This window comes from Podarcis liolepis, assembly GCF_965112155.1.
Source record: "Podarcis liolepis genome assembly, chromosome: 13".
Classification (NCBI taxonomy): domain Eukaryota; kingdom Metazoa; phylum Chordata; class Lepidosauria; order Squamata; family Lacertidae; genus Podarcis; species Podarcis liolepis.
Window position 1 is genome coordinate 22661260 of NC_139573.1, and position 17603 is coordinate 22678862.

The 17603-nt window shown below is 43.9% G+C and overlaps 1 protein-coding gene across 3 annotated transcripts; it reads right to left on the reverse strand.

Annotated features, from left to right (window-relative positions):
- Positions 1-4212: 4212 nt before the first annotated feature.
- LOC310692317 (serine protease 27-like) lies at positions 4213-15752 on the reverse strand. 3 transcript variants are annotated; one of them, XM_083473051.1, is made up of 7 exons: positions 15627-15752; positions 12227-12360; positions 10271-10291; positions 9128-9293; positions 8416-8690; positions 6571-6740; positions 4213-5394 (listed from the first exon to the last, which is right to left on the reverse strand). In XM_083473051.1, the coding sequence occupies exons 2-7, from the start codon at positions 12282-12284 to the stop codon at positions 5149-5151; spliced, it is 936 nt and encodes a 311-aa protein (XP_083329177.1). In that variant the 5' UTR covers positions 12285-12360; positions 15627-15752; the 3' UTR covers positions 4213-5148. The 3 variants fall into 3 exon arrangements, with proteins under 3 accessions (XP_083329177.1, XP_083329176.1, XP_083329175.1); XM_083473050.1 differs by having other exon boundaries at positions 12227-12368; XM_083473049.1 differs by having other exon boundaries at positions 12227-12371.
- Between the last annotated feature and the right edge of the window lie 1851 nt (positions 15753-17603).

Consider the following 17603-nt stretch of genomic DNA (forward strand, 5'->3'; position numbering starts at 1 on the left):
CAATTCCCCCCTTAAATGCTACTGACCTATCCTCAACGCTGGCACCTCCCCTCTCCAGGAAGACAAGCGTTCTCCATCAGCTGCAGCACCCTACCTGGCTCTTTCTGGACTCACCTGTCTGGAAAGACTGTATACCATGAAAGGTTGTTGATTTTAGAGAGAAGGAGGAAAACACACACACACACCACATTCTATAAATACTCAATCTCATTCTTTCCGTACAATTACACCACACCTAAATCACTTCAAATAAAGACATTTGCTTCCCGGTTCGAACAAAGAGATGCCATCATTCATTTTTGTTTTTCATTTTGAACTGGCTGCCAAGAGTTTGACTCAGCATGTGCAGAGTGCCTTTGACACGCACAAAGTGGCCTCGTGTAGTGAAGTCAGGCTGTCAGTCTACCTGGCTACGAGTGAGTATTTCTGGGAGTCCAGCTAGACACACGGCCAGCAATTGCGCAAATGCAGAGGATGTCCCTACCGTTAGACAGATTGAGGTGGCTTCCTTGGGTGGCAGATGCCTGGGGCAGTGGTGGTAGTTCTCCTGCCATTCCTCCTGGCCCTCTAGCTATTCTCCTCTATTGGAGCACATAGCTGCGTGTGCCACACAACCAGCTCTCTGCCCCTTAGGCTATCATGCTGCTCTGAGGTGAGGTGGAGGACTCGATCCTGCCCCCAAGGCTGAAGAGCCAACTTCCAGCCCAGTCAGCTGGAATGGAGGGGGCCGCCATTTTGTTCTTTGCTTCAGGAGACATTCACACTATATATTGAAAGCACTATTGCACCGCTTTAACAGTCATGGCTTCTCTCAAAGAACTCTAGTGTGTTAAGAGCATTGTTGAGAGACCCTTTCATAGAGCTATAATTCACAGACTGATTTAACTATCAACCCCTCTTCTCAGGGAACTCTACCTCCCAGGTGTTCTTTCCAGGCCCCCCCCCCTTTCCGTGATATTCCAAGTTTTATTGAAGGATGTTCTTCAGTTTCTGTTGCCTGAGGAGACAATTGAACTTGCTCCATTTTTAATCTTTTAATTAAAGGGCAATTTTCAGGGGATCAATTTGGTTTAGCAGCAACATAAGAAAGCTGAACACTGTGCTGTATTATTAAGATAACATTGTGCTTTGTAAGCAATATAAGAAGAGTTCTGTTAGGTGACAGCAGAGGCCTATGTAATGTAGCGTTCTGTTCCCACAGTGGCCATCTAGATGCCTATAGGGAACCTCAAAAGGAGGATATGGAGACAATAGCCCTCTTCTCCTTGTGTCACCAAAAGTCAACCCATTTACCAGACTGTAATGCAGAGGCAGAAACATATTTTGTTGAACTAAGTGCCCCTGCCCCATTTTGCCTGGCCAGGTTCTGCAGGGTATATGGTTCACTGGTAGGTAAAGGTAAAGGTACCCCTGACCATTAGGTCCAGTCGTGGCCGACTCTGGGGTTGCGGCACTCATCTTGCTCCATTGGCCGAGGGAGCCGGCGTACAGCTTCCGGGTCATGTGGCCAGCATGACTAAGCTGCTTCTGGCGAACCAGAGCAGCACACGGAAACGCCGTTTACCTTCCCGCCAGAGTGGTACTTATTTATCTACTTGCACTTTGATGTGCTTTCAAACTGCTAGGTTGGCAGGAGCTGGGACCAAGCAACAGGAGCTCACCCCGTCACGGGGATTCAAACTGCCGACCTTCTGATCGGCAAGTCCTAGGCTCTGTGGTTTAACCCACAGCACCACCCATGTCATGGCTCATTGGTAGAGATGGCTAAACATGTCAGTTGGGGTTTCTATTAGTTTCTCCCCCCCCCCCAGTTTTATGTTCAATTTGATCTATCTCTGCAGCAGTTTTTAAAACATCACAAACCTTTCTGTGCATTTTCATGCATTTTTGCAAAAAAAAAAAAAAATGCCTACTATAATGCATGATGTACATTATTTTAATTAACACACACATTTTTATGCATTTCCCCCTAATATACACATCTTTGTGGTTTTGGATTTTTTTTGGGGGGGGGAGTATGGATAATTGCATTTGGAGAAGTGTGAATTTAAGTAGATACCTGAGTTTTGATATACATATTGGTTTGGTTGGTGTAAATTCAGGCAGATGTGCATTAAAACGTGAAGGAAATTAATTTGATAAGTAAGGGCTTGACAGTTATTGAGGCTGTATGCACAGACACAGGACTTTATACCAGTGTGTCAATATTTCTACTTTTCTTTTCCATGTATATATGTGTATGTGTGGGATCATGAAAATCATCAGCATTTTAGTGTGTCTCTGAATATGCACATACCGTATTTGTAAAACCAATTTTCTCTAACATAATGCATTTTAAAAAATATTATTTCTGTGAACATATGCATTTAAACACACACTTTAATATATGCATTTTTGTACATATTCATATTTTGGTGTTTGTGTGTATTGCTTTGGAAAGTGTAAATTATATAGGGTTGCCTTTAAATGTAAACAGAACTGAATTTCTCCGCTAGCCTCATTTGTTTCCCCAGATTACTGCCCATTCATATAGTCATTGTTGCTGAATATGTGGACAATTTGTGATATTCCATGTTGTTATCTGGCAGACTGAAAGGCTGTTGGTTTCTTACAGAAGAGCTAGAATAAGATACACCAAGGTGAATGTCACAACATGGGGCATTGGGTGGTCAGCCATTTTGTTTACCAAACCTGTTTCTACTGACATGTATTCACTTGGCATAGAAAGGCACTGAAATGTACCAGTAGATGCCTTCACAGCATCTTCCCAAGCTCACAACCCCAGCCTGGGTCCAACTTGAAATGGCAAACTAAGGCTCTTCCGGAGTCACCCTGTGGAGAAAGCTTTGGGAGATAGATCCCACAATGACACCAGAGCCAAACAAGGTAAAGGAGATGGAATAAGTGTATCAATCAGGGATGGGGAACCTGAAACCCTCCATATGTTGTTGGGCTTCACCTCCCAGCAGTTCCATCCAGCATGGTCCATGGTCAGGGATGGTAGGAGTTGTTGACCAGCAACAATGGAAGGTTAGAGGTTACCAGTGTCTGGTTTAAATCTTTAGTATCTCCAGCATTTACTGGTGAGGTAGTTCTAGTGATTCTGTTAGCCTCTGCCCCTTCCCACAACATCTGGGCCAATGGTCTAACTCAGTACAAAGGTACCTTGGTACTTGAATGGCTTAGCTCCTGAAGAAATTGGCTCCTGATTGCCACAAACCCAGAAGTGAGTGTTCTGGTTTGCGAACGTTTTTCAGAAGCCAAATGTCCGATGTGGCTTCCGCATCTTCCGACTGAGTGCAGGAAGCTCCTGCAGCCAGTTGGAAGCCATGCTTTGGTTTTTGAATGGTTTTGGGAGTCGAACAGACTCCCGGAACGGATTAAGTTTGAGAACCACTGAATATACATGCATGCAGGATGCAGAAAGAAGAGGAAAAAGCTGAGCAAAGCATAAAGAAATGGAGGTAGTTGAAGCAGACGGAGATAGTACATTAAAACATTCTCTTTCTCTTTGTGTATACATACAAATATTAAAAGAGAAAAGAAGAAATAATCATACAAAGAATAAAGCAGTAAAACTATTGCTGGGATTTTATAATAATTTATTGATAATTTTAAAACCCTGAAACATCAGAAATAAAAGATCAAGTGACTGAAGAAATTGAATTTAAAGTTCATAACTTATTATGTTTTGTCCCAGGGGCTGAATTTATCTACCACTTGTTTCCACATCATTTAAAAATGTCAATTAAAAATGTTAATTTTCTTTTAAGAATGGAACGACAGGCGTCACTTCTAGCATCACTGTAGAAGTCTGAAATATCATAGCTTCCAACTGATGTCCATGGATGGAAAATTCTCAGCTTCTTCTCCAAGTGACAATCCTGGGGTTCTTTGGGTGTAACAGTAAGATGTCATGGTTAGAGTGTTGGACTAGGACCTAGGAGACCAGGGTTCAAATTTCCAGTCAGCCTGTGGGAGACCTTGAGCCGGTCATACACTTTCAGCTGAACCTACCTCACAGGGTTGTTGTGAGGATGAAAATGGGGAGGAGGAGAGCCATGTATGTCATCTTCAGCTCCATGGAGGGAAGGTGGGATCAAAATTTAATAATAAATGAGAGCTCACAACTCCCTTTGTGGGTGCCCTTGTGGCACCGCATGCAGCACCCAGAGCCACGTGGGAATCACCAGCTGGTTGGGCTGGCCCTCTCGTCAGCCATTGGGGGTTCCCACCAAACCCCAGTTAAAACCTTTTAGTGGCTTTGGAGGCGGGGCAGCCGAGCGGACCTTGAATGGGCAGGCTTCCCATTGGTCCGCTTTAGATGCATAAATGGGAGGCGGAGCCAGCAGCAAGCATGCAGTCAGCTCTGGAGCTTCACTCACCCAACCCTCCCTTTGTCTAATGCTTGATTGCAGGTTAACCATTATCCTTCCTGTTCAGCGGGCGTTGCTAGGGTCTTTTGATGGTTGCTGTTGAAGAGCCGGGAAGGAATTGCCTTCCCTGTAGCAATTTTCACAACTTTGGTGGTTTTTAAGCCTTGGGCAGAATCCTTTAGTCTATCTTTCCTAAATTGTGTGTGTGGGGGGCATGAAATGGTGACTCACCCCCCCTCCTGCAGCGACGATTCCAGGGTTCCCTCTTAAAGGGATTTGTGAAAAGGGAGTCACTGGCCATACATTGAAAGGTTGTCAGTGATCTCCCCTGCGTTGCACAGATATGGGGCGGGCTGCCTGCGTACACAAGTGTCTTGCAGTGCACATTCCCCTATCCCATTAACCCCGAGGAGCCCCAGTTCCCCAGCTGGGGGGCTGGGAGGGATACATGACAAATGCCTAAGCCAAGGTCTTCCTACATCTGAAAGGTTTAATAAAGTTGTAGCCATTTTTAATTCCATAACATGTTGTCATGAGTTATTATTCCTTCTGATGGCCTCTCTCTTCTCCACCTGGGCACGCAATGTTTAAGCTATGATCAAATGGTTACAAAGGAATTGAAATGTGGCAAGGCTAATGCCTGTATGAATCAGAGAGAAGTAGGGTTGGGTTTCCCTGGATCTACTGCATGTGGTGATTTAAACAGAGTCCTCCAGCAGCCTAAATATTCCAGGCAATTTTAGGTAAGACGGAAAGCCAATAGATTGGCTTTTCACAGAAGGGCTAGCAGAAGAGATACCAAAGTGAATGTCACAACACGGGCGTTTTGTAGTTGGTCGCTTTTGCCGCCACTCCCATTTCTACCACTCATCTTGTCTTGGATCCAGTTAGCATAGAAAGGCACTAAGGTGTAGACACCAGGGTGGTCACTTCCACCACAGCCAACTCCCCAACTTACAACCCCAGCCTGGGTCCAAACTCCTTCAAGCTGGCAAACCAAAGGTCCTCCAGAGTCACCCTGTGGAGAAAGAGATGGGAGGTAGCAGAGGATCTACGCTGAACACTCTGACATCAGAGTCTGAATCCTGATTCGGTGAAGCAGCTGGAATCTGTGCGATAATCAGGAATGGGGGACTCTACCTCCCAACAGTTCCAGCCCATGGTAAGGGGTGTTGGGAGTTGTAGCTGAGCAATATCTAGGCTCGTCCACAAACTAGGCTTGTCCTGCCGCTCTCACCCAGGAAAATGTGCTGTTTACCACTGAATTGGAATGGACGTCAGTTTGTTTTTCTGCGGATTAATGTTAGCGGTAAACAGTAGGTTTTTCCGGGGAACATGGCAAAACAGAGAAAAAAACGCTTATGCCTCAAATCATGGGACAACACTTGTAATGTAACAAGAATTATGTTAAGAATGAGATTTTAAGGAAAAATAGAGAACATTACTATGATGCAGTTGAAAAAGATTAACAATGGAACCCATGGAGGGAAGTCCAAGGATTCAGGGACTACTATATGTTTATGATTACGATTTTGGTTTGAATGTAAATGTTAATTGTAAAATTGAATAAAAAATTATGATAAATCTTTATCACCTCAGGCATGAATGGACAAGATAGTTCTAGTGTTTTATTAAGATCACCCACTCTGAGACCCCACAGCTAATTCTCCCGGCCCAAGTAGGACCAATTCAGCCAGCTAGCCCTGGGGATTATCTAATTGATTTCTGATTTTTATTGTTATTCATATTTTTATACTGTATTTTATGCTGCTTTTATAATTAAGTGTTTTAAAGTGTTTTAAATTTGTTGTTAGCCACCCTGAGCCCGGTTTTTGAACCGGGAAGGGCAGGGTATAAATAAAAGAATTATTATTATCATTATTATTATTATTGATTCTGCCTGCCTCTGGCACCTGCAATATTTGGGGTATTGCCAAAGAAGCAGCATCACAATATTTAAGATGAAGCAAAAGCAATAACACTTTGAAAAATGGGAGAATCTGAAAAATTGTCAAGAACCATCTCCCTAGCTAGAGCCAAATTAGTAAGCAATGCCCTAAGTACTATATTCACACAATGTAAGTTCATACATACAGTAATAACATAAGGGGTTTTCAAATGCCACCACGCCAGATCCTGCCTTTGTCTACCACCTGCAATGGCTGTATGAAGAACAGGTCATGGAACAACCTACCTGGCAGGAATCTTTCCCACCTTCTGGGTAACCAGCACAGATCATATCCTGCTTGATAGGATCCCAGCCCAGGCCTATCACTGGGCGACTGTTATAGAGAATATTGCAGATTTCTCGAATTATGAGTGGCACCTTGACTTCCTGGAGGGTTCGTGGATCTGGCAAAGGCGCTGGAAGAGAGAGAGAGAGAAATGGAAAGCGGTCATGGAAGGCAGAGGCAGAATAATTCAAGTGCATTCAGACACATACACTTTTAGCAGTGAGTGCATGGTGGGTGTGCACTCACTACAGCTCAGAGCATGACATGTGCAGAGGGCGGCCATACTGGTGCTTTCTTTGACATGCACAGTGGGACATCATATTTCACTCAGGGGTGGCATGTCCCAATTTGGCTCCTGAGGAAAAACCAGAATGTGCCAATGTTGCTGCTACCCCCTGCCAAATCCTCTGTTACCTGGGTAACACCAGTGATGGCAGGTTTGGGTGAGGTCTCATCAGATCTCATTGAAAGCTGTCACTGCCACTGCTACTATGCCAGTAGTGGAGTCTGTGGGGCACTTGCAGGGGTGCTACCTCTTAGTGTTCTGCTGCCTGAGGCAGCTGCTGCAGCCTGCCTCACCGATGGGCCGGCTGGGCTTCCACTACACCTAAGAGCAGCAGGTGAGCTTTGGAATGAAAGTCAGATAACATGGCTGTTTCACATCTCTCAGCACTTGCCAGCTGAGGCACCTGCTTCACTCTGCCTAATGGTAGAGTTGGACCTTGGGAAATTTTAAAAAAATGCATTTAAAAAAAAGAAATCCTCATGAAAATCCAGTTGTACCCCAGTGCAATTTTCTCCTAATATATGCATGCATTTTCATTAACCCATGCATTTTTATACAGACTTTACCCCAGCATTTTTGTACACATTACTTGGCTGCCGAACTGCATAACAAAATTCAGAGGGTGGCAATATTTCTGTTTGAGTATGGTTTGGAGAAAGTGCAATTTAGGTAGGTTTGTCTTAAATGAAAACGGAATCAAATTTCTCTCCCATCTGTACTATTCCATGCCTCCTTCTTTCCCCATGGAAATGTTGGGATTGTCCTTGGGATAGGGAGCTGTTCCCCCCAATTCATACTGTAAAGCACTGTGGGAAATGATGGCATGAAAATTCTGGCACTGAATTTGCCTCCAGAGTGTCAGCATTTTGTGGGAGAGTTTCAAGCACATGCCAGAATGTTAGGTTTGGGGATTCCATGTGCAGTATGATCACATCTTGCACAGGCGTTCAGTTCCAGGTGTTCTGCGCATGCACAAAAATTGCTTATACCTAAACCCTTGGAGCTGCCCCATAACCAAACGAGGCTGAATGCTCAAGAAGGACTAGAATTGGGGCCTTCTGGATATCATTTTTATTGTGCATTCCACTTTCAATACTGCTTGCGTCTGCAAAAGTTTTGGGGTGGACATATTGCTTCATTTCCCATTGGTGCATGTTTTGTAACTTCCTGCTGAAATCCTTTAACTTCTGATATCACAAATGTACAGGGTCTCTTTTTTTTGGGGGGGGGTCCTACTTCTGTTGCACTATAGTGTAAAAGCGCCCTACCAGATAGTAAGAATGCTAGGACATTTGAGAAGCACTGCAGAAAAATGGCAAAAGGGGAATCATGTGTGGGTGGCCCTGTATAAATCTACCACTAATACACTATTATAGCACAAACAACTTGTTGCAGAATGCACCCTCAAAGAAACACCAGTCTGGAGGTGCCCGTAATATTAACCACTATTTAAGCCTTATGCAGGTGAATCTGGATGAGTCCCAGAGTCTGAATGAGCCTTTTGAAGAACACCCCTCACCGTCAGATCGAATATCTCCCCATCCGGTCACCCAGCAGTATTCATTCAAAGGGAACTGTGTAGAGGACTCTGGCAGGCAGATGGGGAGGATGTAGTTGGTGAAATTCACAGGGGACTTCAGCTTAATTAAAGCAATATCTCCACTGGAGGCATCCAGGCCATTGTAGTCAGGGTGGAGGATAATCTGCTCCACGTCAGATATCACTGCATTATCTGAGAGGTTTGAGAGCTGATAGGCACCTAGGAGGACATTGTATTGGAACATGGACCCCATTCTGTGAATAGAAGGGCAAAACAAACAAACAAACAAACAAACAAACAAACAAACAAACAAACAAACAAACAGATGGATCTGTCAATGCTGACTTTTGAGTTCCTGCTTGTCACCCTAACCCTGGACTCCCCAAAGAACTATAACTCCAAGAGCTCAATTCCCTGGGAAGAGGGATGGATTTTGTAACCATTCTGAGAACTGTAGCTCAGGAGTCTCTTAACAACTCTGAGCACCTGTAACATACTACAGTCCCCAGGGTTTTTTTTTTGGGGGGGGGAAGCCACGACTATTTAAAGTGACATGGTTCTGCATTAAATGTATTGTACACCTGAGACACCAGGTAGCTGACAGGCAGGCAGAGGATATTAGCCTGCCCTTGAGCCGTCTTTTGGGTGACACTTGATAACGGCTGCACAGCAATACCCATCAGATACTCACCTGTCGAAGAAGCAGTGAGCTGCTGAGAGCACCCATTGCTCGGCTATAAGGGAGCCTCCACAAATAGGATAAAAGTTCTGTAAAATGCTGACCTGCCAGGGCCACGACCCATTTGAGGCTGGTTGGCCACCAACAATTCGTGGAGAGTTGATTGGTTTTCCACACCCTGTGAAGGATGAGGAGGAAATGAGAGGACTTGCTATTATGGTTTGCAGCACAGTCATGTTGGAGCTCTTTGAGCAGAACATGACGAGGACATGAGGAATCAAAATTTCTGAATTTCAGTTAGTTTTCCAGTCAGTGTTTTCAATCTTCACAACAAGATTTCCAGTTATCAATTTTGATGGATCTAGTGAGCATTTAATCTGGTAAGTAAAACTGACTTACTGTTTCTTAACACAACATTTGTTGACCAATAATTTCTCCTCAGAAGATGTGGCCCAATGCTGTGCATGTTTATCATAAGTAAGTCTCATTTTCTTCAATGAGACCAAGGACCCAGCTACACGTGGTTTGCCATTGAGTGCAAGATCTTTGCATCCCCCCCACCCCACAAAGGCTTTAATGAAAATTCACCAGCATTTTTGTACAATTTCCCCTAATGTAAACATTTTTGCAAAGCTGTTTTCCCTACTAGAATACATCTTTGTATGTCTTTGCTAACATATGCATTTATTCACACTTTACGCTAGCATATGCATTTTTCTGCATATTACCTGACTGGAGAAGTGCACTGCGAATTCTGGAGAAGGGAGAATTTGGGAGGAGAGCTGTGTTTAAGTTCATGTATTGTTTCAGAAAATGCTAACCAGGTAGGTTCATCTTTAAATGTGAATTGAATCAAATTTCCCACCCAGCCACACAAAAGTCCATTGGTTTCTACATTCCCCCACCACATCTTTTCTGGCAAGGAAGAGGCACCAATACGGTTCAAGGATGCTTTCCAAGCAGACAGAACCACTCAAGGACAGCGTGGAGCCTGGCTGGAGAGAGAGATGTGGGCTTTGGAGGGTACATGAAATGGGGAGAGCCTTGAGGACTGACTAGCTTCCCCATCCCTGTCTGTGTCTTGGCTGGATGTCTTAAGGAAGTTGGGTGAAACTCCTGCACAGAAATGCTTCCAATATATCGAATTGCTCTTACCTGCTGTTGAGTTGGCAGCACCTGAGGAAAAATGAAAAAGCAGAAAAGGTACTTCAGGTAAGAAATAACAACAACAACAACATTTTGAGATCCATGTTTTCATGTGAATGTGTCTGCACAAGATATATATCTTGTAAGGAAATGGGCTGGGGCAGAGGCACAAACATCTAAAGAGGATTGCGGGGACTTGACGTAACATCCTGACGTCGCACACACAATGTTGTATGGAACCAGGGAACAGAGCTGAATGCCCTTTGAACATTAAGTGGGCCCACCCCCCCTACAAAAATGCCCCCTGAAAGTGCCATGGCCTTGGAGAAGGTGACTATGGGGATGGGCTTGAAGGAGTTGTGGGGAGATGTGGGCAGTTCAGGTGTGGTGGGTATTCAGTACTGGCAAGCAATGTGAACGGGGGTGCGTTCCCTAGGGCTACAATAGAGCAAAGGCTCTCAGAGCTTTTAGATGCCGCTACTTAGCAGCAGCAGGGGTACAAGAGAAAGCTCCTAGCATAATTCTTCCCTCTAAGTTTAGTACAGGGCAAGTTTGCCCCTCCACTCTTTCAGTTTAGAATGAGGGACACATGATGAAGGCAGGTAGACTTGACTCTCAAAATCCTTTGCTCTTAGAAATAAGAATTCTGTGTTATGCTGAGCATGTGGTTTCCTCTCCTCCTCAAAGCAACAACATTTTTTTATGATTTGGTGTGAAGGAGAAATTCTGATTTGATAGCTTCCCACCTTTGTATTGCACGGCTTAAAGGTGCAAGATGCATCAACCTTGCTGAATTAAGATGTAGTTAATGTGAGATCCCCTACAGAAGCTGCTTTGAGCTACCAGGAAGAAATTTAGTGGCAAACTTTTTATTCAAAATATGTTTATCCCTCCAGATTCCCTTCTTGTCCCCTAAACATAGCTGTCAACTTACAGATTTGAAAATAAAGGACCAGCAGCCTCGAAAATAAGGGATCAGCAGCCAAAATAAGGGATTTTGCTTAGCTTACATATAAATCCGCCACTGATGGAACCATGCATCTTTTGCTGCGACTGACTTGTTTTGCAGGGGGTTGGACTAGATGATCCTAAGGGTCTACAACTCCAACCAAAGAAGAGTGGCAGACAAAACTGATGAACGACGTCCAGATGGGAAAGCTTACAGGCAGAATTAGAAACCAGGAAGAGGACCTCTTTCATAAAGAATGGGGAAAGTTTATGATTTAGTTGAAAAGCTATTGTAAAGAGTTACATACGTTGGTAGGATGGAAAGAAAACTTGTAGTAAAAATTTGAACTATGGATGGACAAATGATTTATAAAAATAGAGTTAAGAAAGGGATGCAGAGGGGGAAATCACTACATTAAGATGCTGCACTGGTTGGAGGGTATGCTAAGCAGCACGTCGGGGCTGCTGTTGTCCTGGTGTGAGGAGTTCCATCGGCCCTTCCCCGCCCAAGAGAGGGGGGAGGGAGAGAGACTATCGCCTACGCCGCCCGCAAGCCCGGCATGAGGTGGTTGCAGTGCTGCGGCAGCCGCTGAAGTGTCGCCCTTCTGCGTCCCCTCCTCTTCCTCCTCCCTCAGGCCGCCTCCTCAGCCACCGCTGCCGCCTCCAGCTTCCCCTGGCAGCGTGCTGGAAGTCTCGCAAGAGAGGGGCTGCCTGCTCGCCCTGCGCCACCAGTCTCCTCACGAAGCTCCCCTGAGGGGGAAAAGGGAGAGATGGAGATGCGGCAGCTTCTGCGCGCGCTCTCTCTCCCGGTGGAGGACCCCGAGTCGCTGCTTCCCTCCCAGGCCGGGCGAGCATGAAACCCGGGAAATTCAAGGGACATCATCAATAAGGGAGAGCAGTGGGACACAGCACTGGAATAAGGGAGTTTCCCACCAAATAAGGGACGGTCGACAGCTATGCCCCTAAACAAAGGCTACATGGAGGGGATTTCTGCATTTCCCAAACCCTGTAAGTCACCTTGTATTATGGTCAGCTGCAGAAGCCACACAGCCAGTGTGAAAGACACAGTTGCCATGGCTGTCCCTGTTCTGAAGTGTCCTCTGAGTGGTTGAGCACCAGTCGGTTCTGGATAACTGACGTTTTATTTCAGTCTGGGTGTCTTCTAGGATCAAATACAGTATCAAGGGTGAAAGGATAATGCTTCCTTCATTGAATCTGGAGATGCATCACAGAACCCCCAAGTCCCTCAATCCTCTGGATCCTGGCAGCACCCCAAATCGCTGCTGACCTCCTGAGACCTCCTGTCTCCTTCATGCCTTGGGCTATGGTTGCCAAACTTTCTGGCAGTGCTTGAGTGATATTATGGATTTGGAATACTTAGATATGTAAGTGTTTTAAAATAAATAAAGGAAAATAAACAAATTACAATTAATAACAGTGTAAAATAGTTATTCGGGTGTATGGGGTATCAGGGGAGGAGTAATACCCCCTGGTGGGGGACAGATGGGTTCCAACAACAACAAAATAGTTAGTGGTACTATTGGTGGTAGTTTATCTATAGCCCCATTTATATGCATGGCATTTATGAAGAATGAAAGTCCTTGCCCTGAGCTGCTTTCTGTCTAAAATTCAGCACATGGGAGATAAAAGAGGAAGGGGAGAAAAATGCAGGGCTAAATGGATGAATCATATTGATGCATGCTTCTTGCTTTCCAAGACTGTAAATGGCAGCACTCTTTTGAGTTTTTATTTCCTTTGGGGAGAAAACTGGATTTTTTTGGTAATATTTAGCTTATTTACAGATATACAAGCTGAGCATAGTACACTTCCCCCTTGCAGCAGGTCTTCCACCTCCCTTTAGGGAGATATTGGCCCCACCAAGGTGTCTTCCCAGCTCTCCCTCTTGTTGCTTTTGCATCTCTCCAAAACTGCTTCTTCGCTTCATTTTTGCATGCACATACCTGCTCCTTAGCTTGACAGAGGGAGCTGGGCGTGCCACTTTCTCCAATCTCAGAACCTGGGCCAGGACCTTTGCTTCCTGACCAAAGCACTTCCTGCATGTGGGTGTGTATAAGTGCTTAGTTTCACACCCAAGTTGAGACACCCAGTTTCACACTGAAAAATCGTGTGTTTCTTTCAATGTCAGGAAAAAACCCCCATGCTGGCTCATGAGGGCAAATTGAAGCATTCTTCCACCAGCCTCAGCCAGCCCCCACCTGCTGCAATTCCTACTTAATAGCCAGTTCAGGGGCTGGAATTGCCTAGATCTCAGCAGGGAGGGTGATGGGAACAAAACTAGAATTATTTGGCCCTGCCTGTCACAGGATCTTGCTCTTCTAGCGTTGGTCTTCACCCTGACTTCCACTCTATTATTACAATCAGACCAGCTAGCTCTGCTCAGAATACCCTAAGGCATGCTCTAAGGAGGCGGTAGGCAACCTAAGGCCCTGCGGCCAGATGCAGCTCAATCGCCTTCTCAATCCGGCCCGCGGATGGTCTGGGAATCAGTGTGTTTTTACATGAGTAGAATGTGTCCTTTTCTTTAAAATGCATTTGTGGGGCATAGGAATTCGTTCATCCCCCCCATATAGTCCAGCCCACCACATGGTCTGAGGGACAGTGGACCAGCCCACGGCTGGAATAGGTTGCTGACCCCTGCTCTAAGGGAAGCACATGATGCAGTCACTTTGGAGAAGCTAAGCAGTTTTGGAGGGAGACCACCAGTAAACCCTGTTCATGCAGTCTCCAGCTGCAAGGAAGATGGGAGGAGAAATGAACAAACAAATAACCTCGAAAACAGAGGGGCACTCCCCCCCTTGCCTCTTTTAATCTACTAGAGAGAGAGAGAAAAATACTACGTTAACAGAATAACACGACTTTTCCATTTCCCAATTTCACACACAGAAGCACACCACCCAGTAGCTTTAGAAAGGACACAGTGGAACCCTGGTTTTTGAACAGTTTGCTGACTCAAAAGTTTTTTGTTTGAGCCATTTAATTTTATTTACGACTTCTTTGTTTAGTAAATTCTCAACTTGTGTTTGTTATATCCTAATCCCTACTTGGGCTTCCTTGTTCTTAGGATGTTTGCCAGTTCTTTTTCATTCTGTCTTATTTCTTTAAGCATTAGGTTGAAGTTTTGATCTCTGTTTTTCTCTTTCATAGCAGATTGAGGGATGCAGAACCCCCTCATATATGCCTTACTGGCATCCCAAATTGTCCGTCCCTTGTTTGTTATTAATTTGGAAAAATTCATCTAACGTATCTTTGGTTTTTTAAACTACATCATCATCATTCAGGATACTCTCATTTAGTCTCCACCTTTTCATATACTCCTTCTTCTGTGTTATTTCCAGCATTGTCAGGTTATCGTCTGGGCAAAATTTCTGCTTTACTTGTTCTTAATACTATTTTCTTGGAAACCCAAATATTATCTTTTCTACCTCCCAATTTTTGGGATTCTGAGAAGTGTGTAATATCTTTCCCATTTGGGTGTTTAATCCGCCATATGTCGCAAAGATCAAGATTCTCTACAAATTGGAAGAAGGTAAGAGGTAACTTCCCAACGTTCATAACCCTATCTCTTTCTTTTCTGTTCAAGTCTACAGAGGTCACACCATTAAAGTCTCCTACGAGAATTATATTTTCATTATAATGATCCCAATTTTTTTTCTTCTAAATTCTTCTAAAATTCTAATTTCTTACTATTTGGGGCACAAATTCCTATAATAGTTAATTTTTCTTTCCCATATTTTCTTTCCACTCCTAATACTCTACCTTCCTCGTTTTTGAATACCGGTAGTAACGTTGGTTCTAGGTCGAGGTTAACATACATCACAACCCCCCTCTTCTTCTCTGAACTTGCTGAAATAAATTCTGAATGCAGTCTTTTATTAATTAGAATTCTTCTGTTTCCTATTTTATATGGGTTTCTTGGAGAGACATAATATCCCATTTTTTTAAAAAAAACATGTTCTCTCTCTCTCTCTCTCTCTCTCTCTCTCTCTCTCTCTCTCTCTCTCTCTCTCTTTAGATTTACTGTTCAGTCCATCAACATTCCATGATATACATTTGAGAAGGGATGCCTCTTTTTAAGCCCTTGCCACAAACAATTTCCCCTTACAGCTAACCTATTTATGGAGCATTCATCCTAATTTTTTGGCAGGGAGGTTCGCTGTTACTGTGCTGAGCAGATATTCTCCTGCATTTCTAGTGCATTTCTCTTCACTCTCATCACAAAAATATCTAGTTTTGCTAGGAAGTGGGTTTGTTACGCCCAACCTGATTTTGCTGGTTATGTCATTGAATCCCCCTGCCCCGCAAAATAGTGACAGTCTAGAGCCGTCACTCTTTAAACCCGTCTCCTTTTTACACCCCTGAAAGGTGGGGAAAACTTGAGGGATTGATTCCCACTCACCAATCCATCCCCTTTTAGCACAATTAGTTGCAGCAGCCGCAGTACCAGTAAGGAGGGCTAAACGACATGCTCCACTCGCTTCTGATTCTGCAGTCCTTCTCTGAAGTATCTTCCCGATGGTTCCTTTCCAGTGAACGCCAGGAAAAGCTGAACTTTGATCTTAATTAATTGTGCTATATCATGTTCCATATCAAGGGGAAAGGGTGGTGCTTCTGTGCATTTCCTCCTCTTTGGCTTCCTGATATTCTCTCTATGTCTGGAGTGGGGGTGCAACATATAAATTTCAGTTCTTTGAATAAATACCCTCCAACATTTCTCTGATGAAAATAGGGACATCTTTTCCCATAATAATAATTTTATTATTTATATCCTGTCCCTCTGACTGGAATGCCCCAGTCACTCTGGGCAGCTTCCAACATATAGAAAAACATAATGAAACCAGGGCTTTTTTCAGCTGGCACCAGTGCTTTTCCTTCTGGGGTTACGCAGGGGTACCCATATCCCTAAACATTTTGTGAATCTAAGTTTGGCCTCACTGAGGGGCAGTATTTCAATATGAGTGGGAAAATGAGCACAGGCCAGAACTCACCGGAACTTAGTTCTGGCACCTTTCAGGTGGGGCCCATTGCCATTATAAGAGAACAAGGGAGGTGTTCATGGTGAGTTCCAGCACTACTTTTTCTAGAAAAATAGCACCGAATAAAACAATAAACATTTAAAAAATACAGGGCTGCCTTCAGATGTCTTCTAAAGATTATATTGTTACTTATCTCCTTGACTCAGAGGTCACATGACTCCATACCCGCCAACATTTCTCTGATGAAAATAGAGACATCCTAAGGAAAAGTGGGACATTCTGGGATCAAATCAGAAACCAGGACAGCTTTTGTAAATCCAGGACTGTCCCTGGAAAATAGGGACACTTGGAAGGTCTATTGAATTATCTAAGCCCCATTGCAAAACCTCAAATTCTAACTCTCTCCCACAATCCCAGACCTCTCATCTCCCCATTCCTGCTACTGGTGTTGACAGGTTTTCTGGCCAGGTTCCTGTATCTTTAAGTCAGGCAGGGCCAACATAAGGCATTTTTTGCTGACTGAGGTGAACAATCAGATGCTTGAGGTGGAGGAACAGTGACAGACTGACTTTTGAATCTTATTTCAACACTGATAAAGCACAGTGCCCTCGATGGCACCTGAGTGCAGTAGGATTGTGTAAAGGGCAAAGGGCAAACTATGTAACATGTACAGAATCATAGAATTGTAGAGCTGGGCCTCCATGAGCCATCTAGTCCAACCCCTGTAATGCAGTAAAGTTCCGCCCTCCAACATTTCAACCCTCCTCCCTGTAGTATCTGCCACACAGGGAGAAGTGGCAGTTTCAAACAAGGTTTGAATCCAGAGCTTGTTTCCCGAGTTTGGAAAGGCTTTGTTGTAGTAGCTTTTTGTGTTGTGCTCATCTCTGATATCTGTACTTGTTAAAAGTGGCTTAACAAAATAACAACCCCTCAGTGTTACTCCATCCCTGCTTTACTCAAACCTTTATTGTTGTATAAAACCACCATTCTCTTCTCAGCGTACTGCTACTTCTGCTTTACTCAAACATCTACTGTTGTTTAAAACCACCATTTCTTGACCTAACTGTAATCTTGTTCTGGAAGCATCTTGCTGGTGCTAATCTAACATATTGTTATTTGAAAGTTTGGGAAATGTCACGTCTTGAAAAATCACCATATCAAGCGAAGGGTCTTGAGGGGTCAAATTAAAGAGATTTGTCTGTTTTGTACATTGTTATTATGTTTGTCAACAACGAGGAATACTATATTGTCTTACACTGAATCTAACCAAAAGACTTTATAACCTGAACGAAAGAAGAGAGACATTGCATGTTATTTTGTATTTCATGAAAATCTTTAATAAAAATTAATTTTGTTAAAACCAATGAAGAATACAATCAATTGCTACCGAGGTCTTTCCA

What these genes read in the sequence shown, in the direction of transcription:
- LOC310692317 (XM_083473051.1), bottom strand. Translation starts at nt 12,284, where the DNA reads ATGGCAACTGTGTCTTTCACACTGGCTGTGTGGCTTCTGCAGCTGACC. An exon ending in GCTCACTGCTTCTTCGACAG is followed by an intron (nt 8,691 to 9,127) that starts GTGAGTATCTGA and finishes TTCTATTCACAG; the next exon opens with AATGGGGTCCATGTTCCAAT. An exon ending in GGGAGATATTCGATCTGACG is followed by an intron (nt 6,741 to 8,415) that starts GTGAGGGGTGTT and finishes TCTCTCTTCCAG; the next exon opens with CGCCTTTGCCAGATCCACGA.